The sequence below is a fragment of the Grammomys surdaster genome, unplaced genomic scaffold (genome assembly GCF_004785775.1).
Source record: "Grammomys surdaster isolate TR1022 unplaced genomic scaffold, NIH_TR_1.0 145, whole genome shotgun sequence".
Taxonomy (NCBI): Eukaryota; Metazoa; Chordata; class Mammalia; order Rodentia; family Muridae; genus Grammomys; species Grammomys surdaster.
In genome coordinates this window covers 3,518,293-3,528,288 of record NW_021604603.1, presented here as the reverse complement: position 1 = coordinate 3,528,288, position 9,996 = coordinate 3,518,293, and the positions used below count along the sequence as shown (strand labels likewise).

General features: G+C 49.1%; 1 protein-coding gene across 1 annotated transcript; it reads left to right on the top strand.

The window, feature by feature from the left end:
- The first annotated feature begins 3,066 nt into the window (after window positions 1–3,066).
- On the top strand, window positions 3,067–6,885 carry Btg2 (BTG anti-proliferation factor 2). The gene is made up of 2 exons (XM_028764763.1): window positions 3,067–3,258; window positions 4,497–6,885. The coding sequence occupies exons 1-2, from the start codon at window positions 3,117–3,119 to the stop codon at window positions 4,829–4,831; spliced, it is 477 nt and encodes a 158-aa protein (XP_028620596.1). The 5' UTR covers window positions 3,067–3,116; the 3' UTR covers window positions 4,832–6,885.
- The last annotated feature ends 3,111 nt before the right edge of the window (window positions 6,886–9,996 follow it).

Here is a 9,996-nt window from a genome sequence, read left to right as displayed (position 1 = left end):
GCCCCTACCTGTGGAGTTTCAGGCCACCAGCCAGTGCTACACAGTGGGAGCATGTTTCAAAACAAACAAACAAACAAACAAACAAGTAAACAATTCTAGAACCTAAGTCCTGTTTTGGGGATGCTGCTTCTGTCTGGTGACTTGGGAATGTTGAATGTGAGAAAGTTAAGCTCCTTTGTAGGGTTAGGAGTAGTGGAGAAGCCGGGGAGGGAGGAGGCCTGCCTGTTGGTTCTTAAGAAGCACCATGTGCTACAACATCAGATCCGAGACGCTGTGGTGTCTCTGCAGAAACCCAGGAAACCATGCAGCAGCGTCATCCCCACATCAGGATTTAAGTTCTAGAATTGTTTGTTTTGAAACATGGTTTCACTGTTTAGCTCTGGCTGGCCTAAAACTCTGCAGGTAGACCAGGCTGGCCTCTGTCTTTCTGAGTACTGTGATTAAAGGTGTTGGCTACAACACCCAGTCTTAGAATTGATTTCAGGATTGGGGTCATCTTACCTGTGTGGCCGAGCAGCAGCGTCCCAGGAACTGGGGGAGCCAATGAAAAGAATACCATGTTTGTAATCTGCAAGCCCTGCCCTGTCCTGGCTCAGCTGAGAGGTCAGTGTGTAACGCAGAGATGTGAACATTCACAGGGGGCCAGTTTGAGTTAAAGAAAAACAAGGCTGATGCAGAAAGCATTTTTCCCATTAATCTGGTTATAAGATGTTAGTCTCAGAACACCAGACCCGAGCCAAAGACTCTGGAAGATGATGGTAAGAGTGTCAAATTCAGCCACTGAACAAACCAGTCAGTACAGGCCTGTGCACTTTGATCTATTCTGCTGACTTCCTTGGTGGCTAGCCTTGGTCAATTCTGGCCTTGCTGACACCTGGCCTCTGTGGTTCATTGCATCTAGGTTACCTTTCTACAAGATCAGCCCTGTTTCCTGTTTTAAAAAGCAAATAATTTCCCTCAATAAACAGCAAGAATCATCTTACCTTTCCTACTCCATCCCCAGAAGAGGGGCAGCGAAGAAGCTATCCAAGGGGTATGTTTAATATATCATTGCACTAGAACCCTAGGGCACTTTGATCCTCCCCCCGCCCCCATGAAACAGAAGGGAAGAGCATCCACAATGAGAGGAGTCTGGGGAAACTGAGGCATACAAACCTAGTAACCCGCTCCCACGTAACTTGTAAACTGATGCTGGGTCAGGGGAGAGGTCTTGCTTGTAAGGCTGAGGCAGGAGGATCCCCAGTTTGTGATGTGCTAAGTGGCCATATGGGTATAACATAAGTTCAGCATTGGGAGGATGGCCAGAAATGTATTTTCAAGGTTGTTTCTGGAATCTGCAGGAGCATGAATTGGTGGCTAAGGGCTAGTGAGGTACTCTGAATTAAAGACATAGCCATAGTGCACCAGGCAGGACCAGGTATGTGAGGTAAAGGCCATGTTATAGACATGTGAATAGTGGGGAAAATTCTGTGATCTAGGTGACAGAGATGTCATGATACTTAGAAGACAGTGAAAAAAGGGACGTTATCGTACAGAGTGGTAGAAACCTACAATGAGTCCGGGCAGCCCAGCAAGCGGAGGAGTTGTCTCAGATAGGTTTGAGCAAGGCAAGAGCAAGCAGATAGATACTTTAGGAAAATGACTCTATCTACTAATGGTGAGGAAGGTGCTTTGGGGATAGGAGGGGAAGGAACCCGCTGAGATCATCTAAGGATGAAGAAACCAATAGTCTTAGGACCAGATCTGAGGAAGCTAAAAGAGGGTTTGGGTGCTGTAGGGACAGCGAGCAGTAGCTTTGTCTGAAAGGGGGAACAGGGAGGGAGGGGAGATTTAGAGGAGGCACTAGACATCCAGAGGGAGGGACAGAGCATGTGGGAAAAGGACGGGAAAAAAGATGAGAAAGTCCACGGAAGAAAAATAAACAGCAAAACAGACAGCTCAGGGATAGACAGTGGAGAGAAAAGGGAAGAGGGACCCGGGGTAGGAATGGGCACAAAGGACCCAGGGAAGCTGGCGGCTCAGGCCTGGAAACAGGTAGAGAAGCCTGGCTTAGAACTGAAGGAAAACAGAATTTTACACAAGCCATGGCGCTAAATTCAGACCAGATTCTGTGCAGGACGCAGAGGTGTGGGTGACAAGTTGTCCCACTCAGTAGTCTGCCTAGCTTCCTGGCACCAGTCCCTGAGCCCCTGAGTGTAGACGAAGCCAGAGCTGAAGCCTTTTCTCTGGGGAGCTAGTGTTTACAAAAGCCTCAGTCCACAAAAAGGAAGGAAAACAATCAGTGAAGAGGGAGGGGCAGGGAACTGATGGAAAACTTTGTACAGTTCACACCAGATTACGTACACACACACACACACACACACACACACACACACACACACACGGTCACTTAAAGGAAAGTGAGTACTGGAAAAATAACCCAAAGGACAGAAAATATTCCCCTCGACACTCCTCCCACCACAACACCAAACAGTGAATGCTGATTACTTTTCGGCAATTACAGAAGAGGAAAAGCAGAGTTTGTTGGGGGGATGTAGAACTGTTATGGAAGCAAAAAGAATACAACCCCCATTGCTGAAAACACTAGGAACCCGTTCTGATCAGCTGGGAGAGAGTGGCAGAGGTAACCAGGTCCCAGGGTGAACTGCTCTGTCTTTCTGTCAGGAGGCATAGGAGAAGTAACATCGGCGAGGGCATCCTGGAGGAGGCAGCAGGCAACCTGGGTCTTGGCACTGTGCAGAGGCGACGTCCGGGCATGCCCGGTGTAGAGCGTTTCCTCTGCCCAGGTCCAAGGCCCTCTCCTGTCCGCCTCCCACCTCAAGGGAGTCCGGTGCTGGTTCCCAATAATGACGTCAGTCAGTGATGACCTCAGCGCCCGGGAGGCGCGGGCGGGCGAGCGGGCGGGCGGGCGGGGGGGGGGGGGGCGCAGGCTGCGAAGGAGAGGCGGGGTATTGGGGGACACGCCCCCATCCGCCAGCGTCGGCCAATGGGCGCCGCCGACGGCTCCCCGCCTCCCCGAGTGGTATGAAAGGCGCATCCCGGGGAAAGTCCGGGCAGAGCCCGAGAGGCGGCCGGACCGTCATCGTTCTAATACAGCTACTTCCTCAGCCACCGGTATGAGCCACGGGAAGAGAACCGACATGCTCCCGGAGATCGCCGCCGCCGTGGGTTTCCTCTCCAGTCTCCTGAGGACTCGGGGCTGCGTGAGCGAGCAGAGACTCAAGGTTTTCAGTAGGGCGCTCCAGGACGCACTGACCGGTGAGCACACGTCGGGGTCCTGGAACCGCCGGAGTGCGGCCACTTCTTGCCTGGGGTGTCTTTCCTCACTGTTTCTGGGACGGGGACCCCTACGCGAACAACTCCGGGTCTCAGATGTCTTGCTCTAATTAATCTCTGAGGCCGCCGATGGTCCTCTGTTCCTTCGGTTAGATCTCCGTCTCCCCACCCTCTGGTCCCCGCCTCGCTCCCGAGGCTCTGACCCTCTTCCTTGAGTAGTACATTCTGAGACCCTGACAACACCACGAGAAAAGTCAGTGTGTGTGTGTGTTCAGAGTACGAGCTTACCTTTATCTCAGAATCTTGGAGACCTCCAGACCTTCAGGGGATGCTATGGGCCACGAAGCCAAGCTAAGCTATGCGACTTTATGCGCACTTGAACTTTCTAGACAACTCTGAGTCCTAGCCACTGTAGCTGTATAGTCCATGGCTTGCCATCATATAGGCCCGTTCTGCCGCTTGTTTACCCGCTGGAAGTTGTAATCTGCGTCCTCTTTGTATATTTTCTTTTTGGTCCCTCTTCACCATCTGCCACCTATTGTAGTACAGAAATGAGCTCGGTAGCCTAGCCAACTGCGGGGGGAGCGGCGGGGGGGGGGGTTATGGAGGCAGGGTGTGAGGGAAGGAGGTGGAGGAGTGATAAGCCGCCCTTTAGCCTCTGTTCCCAGCTGTTATAACTGCTTGGTTTGCCTTGGGCAGCGATAGCCATCTCTCAACACGTTGGCACAGATCTAAGGACCAACAGCTGTTTTATCAAAACAAAACCTTTTTTTTTTTTATTCCCTTACCTTTGCTAAAGATCTCAAAACTCTTCTGATGGGGGAGGGATGAGAGGCCTGGTGATTTGTTGGGGAACCAACAACATTGGCCGCTTACTGGCTTTGAAATTTCAGTGCCTGGGTCATCAGGAGGCCTGAGGGTTCAAGCTAGCACTTCTTTCCTTAAACGGGATTGTGCCAAAAATATCCTTCACCACCAGAGAGCACCTACCTGAAAGCTCTGGGGCTGCCTTCCAATGTACACGAACTTGGAAAGGACCCAGGGATCTTTCTAAGTGGCAGGGGGAGTTTAAGGAGAGGCTCTTAAATACTGGCACTGAGAAGAGGAAGTCCTCTCCCCAGCCCTGTCCCCTCATCCTCCCCTTGTGGTAAACATCAGAGAATGCTTTCTAACAGCGAATCTTCCTCTCTCTCTCTCTCTCTCTTTCTATTTTCCCACAGATCATTACAAACACCACTGGTTTCCCGAAAAACCATCCAAAGGCTCTGGCTATCGCTGTATCCGTATCAACCACAAGATGGACCCCATCATCACCAAGGTGGCCAGCCAGATTGGACTCAGCCAGCCCCAGCTGCACCGGCTGCTGCCCAGTGAGCTGACCCTGTGGGTCGATCCCTACGAAGTGTCCTACCGCATCGGGGAGGATGGCTCCATCTGTGTCCTGTACGAGGAGGCCCCAGTAGCTGCCTCCTATGGGCTCCTCACTTGCAAGAACCAGATGCTGCTGGGCAGGAGCAGCCCCTCGAAGAACTATGTGATGGCCGTCTCCAGCTAGAGAGGAGCCACCCAACCCTGGCACTCTACTGTTCCCGTGCTGCCCTGACAACAGGCCACCGTATACCTCAACCTGGGGAACTGTATTTTTAAAATGAAGAGCTATTTATACATGTTATTATTTTTTTTAAGAAAAGAGGAGGGGGAAAAAAACCAAAAGATTTTTTTTTAAAAAAAAAAGAAAAAGAAAAACAATTCCTTAAAGGGAGCTGCTTGCACGTGGCCTCCCCAGGTGCCTTTGGAGAGAACTGTTCTTGATTGAGTCTGTGAGCCAGTGTTTGCCTAGGGGAATGGGTTAGGGACTGGCCTAGCCAAGGTAAAGGGGAATTCTTGGCTGCTCCCCCAGGAGGTGGTGAAAGGGAGCAAGGTTGGCAACTGTGAATGAGAGGGGTCAGGGTCTGCTCTGGGTCACCGTCCCAGCTGGGATGCCTGTATGCCTGGTCCCTCTCTTACTCAGGGGCATTCAAACCTGATCTTAAGTAGTACTTCATTGCCTACTCTTCTCTCGTTTTTCTGCTGAGACCCTGGGCAGACTGAAAGGCCTCTCTTGTCCCTTCTGTTCTAAGCAGAGTTTCTTGAAACCGTGTCTCATTTCTGATTCTACCCTCGGGGTCCTGAAGAGGTTGTTTCCCAGCCAGGAATCTTATCTAAACATTTTTGGAGGGTGTAAGGCAGGTGTGCAAAGACTTTGGGGCTAAGATGGAGAGGAACTGCACAAAACCTTTTGCTTTGCTCTGTGCTGCTTTGTATGGAGGGATGGTGAATAATTTAGGGATGATTTGCAATGGAATTTTGGGACCCAAAGAGTATCCAATATTGGTGGGTTTCTGGACCCAAACCCTCCTCTTGGGAACCGCATGACAGTCTGAATGCTGCTACCGTTATTCCTTTGAGAGGTGGCTCAAAGCTCCAGGGAACTACAGGTCCTTTCTTACTGCCTTCTCTTCAAGAGCAACCTCCCCCATTTCTTCTTTCCCCTCTTTCCTGCGGTTGGGTCCTGGAGGGCCCTGTTTCCTAGGACAAGAGTTCTCAGTCACTGTGCAATAGTCCCAGGAAGCTCTGAGACTGGGCCTCCCAGCCCCCCTGATGCCCTTGTGGGTTTTAGGGAGCCACCTTTCCCATTCTTATGGGGTTCTGACTGGCCGGTGGGCCTTGCGGAAATCTTCCTAGGCCGCAGGGAGGGCACCTGTGCACTGCAGGACTACCTTGTATTCTTGTAGGGCTGCCATGAAGAGCCAAACCTGGGGCACAGCTTTATCTCCTTGGTGCTCAGAGCACCTGTGGGGGAGGTTTCTCTCTCTCTCTCTCTCTCTCTCTCTCTCTCTCTCTCTCTCTCTCAGTAAAATCCAAATTTATTTGTAGATGTGTGCAATATTTACTGTTCTGGGTTGGAGAAAATTGGGAAACACTGGGAAGAAGTGGTTTTCCTTCAGTTTCAGTGACACTGGTGGAGGCTTCTCAGAAGGCCTCGAGTCTCTCAAACTGAAGGACAGAGCTAGAGCCAGCCAGTTACACTTCGTGAGGATCCCCTTCCCCATGTTTCTCCACCGCCATGGCATCCCATGTCCTGGATTTCTCAACTCCTCAGTCTCTACTCAAAGGTGCTATTTACCAAACACTCTGTCTGTCCTGTTCTGGCACTCCCCAGCTGCGCACAGCCTTCCCACGTGGCTTCTCTCTTGCTTTAAAGTTAACTCTGGGCCCACAGACCCAAGAGCTGTGGATTGACAAAGCTGTGAATTGCTCCAAATGGTTCTTGTGTCTTGTACACACACAGGTCCCTGCCTTGTTAGAAGCAGCCTCCTGGTCTCATGCTTAAATCTGTTCCTGACTGTCCACGTTCACTTTAGAAATGACAAAACCCCAGAGCTGGACTGTTGAGCAGGCCTGTCTCTCTTACTAAGTAAAAATAAGTACTAGTGGTAAGTTTGTAAGCTATTCTGAGAGAAAAGACAAAGGTTACTAATTGTATACTAGCGCTTTTATATGGAAGACTGTACAGCTTTATGGACAAATGTAAACTTTTTGTTTTTAATAAAAATGTAGCAGATCATGTATTGTGTAGAGAAGGTGAAATTCCATAGCGCTGACTGGCATCTCCCTCTTAGATCCAAACCCTCTCTTCATGTTTCGTGTATTTCATCAGTTTTCCTGGGCTCCGTCTGCACCATGCAGATGTTATTAAAGATAACCTAGGTTTGTGGCAAGGTCACTTCCATGCATCCCCTCTCTCTAGGGGGTGGCTCCATACTTCTGTCCTTTTTGTGAATATTGCCACAGGTCTCTAAAAAAATGTTTTCTGAACATTCTGCAGCCAATTTGTTCTTGGTCATTTAGCACACTGTAAAGCTGGCCGGCTGTGTCCACATCTGTGCAAGCAACCAACCACGGATGGAAACTATACAAATCAAAAACCATTCAGGAAGTTCCAAAAAAAGCCAAAAATTTTGACTTGGCACACACTAAGCATACCAGTCCACTCGATGTGACTGCAGTTATACACAAGCACACTCTGATGTTCCTCCTGGCATTCCAAAGGTCACCTGTGAGGCCAACGTTTAAGCATGGTTTGTTTCATGTCCAGTTCATGCAAAAGCATTAGGGCCGACAGTGGCAGCGCCATTACTGGACATGTGCAGACTTTTCCTTGCCATTCTGGAAACAGTCTAGTTTAACAACTATTTCCCATGCACTAGGCATTGTAGACAATCTTAGGATTTAAAGTACGTGGTTGTGGGGAATACTCAAGTAGAAACTGCTGAGCCATTTTATAAAGGAGACTTTAGCATCTACAAGGCTCATGGCACCAATCCCCATGCAGTTACCTAGTGACTTGACCATATTGTCAATGAATATTAAGAGTAGGTAAAACAGACCCTGCTTTTCACAGGCCACGGGTGGTGAGCAAAGGATGACCCTTTTCACAGGTTGAGGCGAGACGATCTGTCATTCCTAGAATAGAGGCTCTTGTCACCTCGGCTACCATTTGTCACCTGCTGTTCTTGCCTTGTTAGACAAGAACTGTTGGGCTTCAGGGTCTGTGCACTGGGGCCACACATGGCAAAATGCCAGTGGCACAAGTTAGTTAGAAAGCAGCTATTTCTGAGAAATACATGGGGTGAGATCCCATGGCCTGTTACTCATTTATAACTACGTTTGACCACATGGAGAGAATCTATGAAAGAATAATTTGTCATGATTGACTTGATTCTTTCTTAAAATTTTTATATACACTCAGCTCCCCACTAAAGCTACAGGTTCATTTTTGACCCACATTGGATGTTTTTCTTGGATGGAAGTGAACTGCTGAAAATTTCAACTATCCTTATTTCTGTTCATTCTCCATGACTTTGCACACAGTTGTGCAGTTTGTCCTTGGTGTTCTAGATCACAGTTATGTCAGGGAAGCTGTATGCATATGTCTGTATTCTGTGTCTGGGCTGGGAAGTCAAGGCATCTGTGTCACAAATAGAATTGGGTTGCCACAGGGATAGAACCATTTTCATTTGTCCCTCTCTGGATACAAGGACAGGATGAGGGTCTACGAATGCTTGCCCCTCCTTGGAGTTCTTTTATGTTATTCCATTCAAAGTTAGCAGCTATCTTCTTGTTTCCTGAAAGGCCACAATCCTAAAGGACAGAGTTCTGTGATCCAGGAAGATGTTACTATTTTTAGACCTGGCCAGTATCAGTAGGAGTAGTGAATACCTACTGGCTTGGGGTTTGGGGGTTCTGGGTGGAGTAACAGGCTTTCCTGGGCTCAGAAACTAGGCTTTCTTTCAGTTTTCCTGTGAGTTGGTTGGAAACCACGGTAGCCTAGGGTCCTGTGTATGGTCAGCTGTTTGGGCACGATAATGTCCCTCCCCAGAGAGTCTGGGCAAGGCTCTGGTAGCTGTAGATTAAGAGTCCATTCTGGCTTCTGATAAGGTTTGGGTGGAGGAGCCCTTGATGCTGCCAAAAACAAGCCCTAGGAGGAAGAAACCACTTTTGTGACTCTGGCATTGGCTCCTATAACAGCCTTGGGTAAGAAAGGATACGGAGGACTCACGAGCCCTGGTTCCCAGGTCAGCGCCAGCAGCATTCCTGATCCCATGAAAGTTTTGCAATAGAGTTTGTGGTTGAGAGGGCAAATATATGTTTTTCAGTCCTTGTTCTTTTCTGCGAGTAGCTGGGAAGGTTTGGAAAAATCACCCAGTTTTTCCTGTCTTAGAGATCAGGGGGGTGAACTAAGCACGGTGCCTCAGGCTTCCAATCCTAGCCCTTGGAATGCTAAGGCAGAAGAATGACTGTGACTTTGAGAGCAGTATGGGATACAGAGTAAGATTCTGTCTCAGAGAGGAAAAGAGAGAGGAGAGGAGGGGGAGGGAAGGAGGGAGGGAGGGAGAAAGGTAGAGACAGCAAGGGGGGAGGAAGAGAGAACAGATATGTGTGGGTGGGGATTAAAAGTCTACTAAATGCCCGTGTCCTTGTCCTCAGTCTAAACCATCCCCACCCCTGGCAAACACTGGAGGCCAAATGAGAACCATTTCTATCGTTGGATGGAAAGGTCGTTTAGGTGGGCATGGAGTCAGGAGTTCATTTCTAGCTTGCATCAGACTCCTGTTTGATCAGGTTTCCATTCCCAAAGATAATGAGATGGACGTACAAGGAAGCAGAGAATGCAGACATAAGTGTCCGGTGTCCTGAGAAGGTCCACTTTCAGGGCTACTCCCTGTCCCCTGAGTGGGTTACCTGGGGCAAGTGGCCACCATGGCTTTAGTTCTCCCAGGTGTGGAGTGAGATTTCAAACACAACCTGTTTCAACAAGTCACAAAGCCTATCAGTGGTGAAGACTAGTTCCAACATTCAGTGAATAAGAATTGTCATTACTGACGGAAATTAATCTCATCTTTCCCAGGGCCCTGAACTGGACTTGAGGTCAGTATCAAATGAAGAAAGTAATAGAATCTGGTAGTATCTTCAGGAATGGTTGCAGTTTGATACAGTCCTGGGGCTTCTCCCCTCAATCCTTTGTTTAAAAATCTTCCTACTCCTAGAGCCCGTGTGAGGGTCATATGAAAACAGACACACTGATTGAATGACCTCTGTCATTCTTGTGGAAAAGACATGGTGTCCTTGCTACTTTTTAGGCCCCGACCGTGTTGGCTCTAAGGGCCTGCTTGTGGA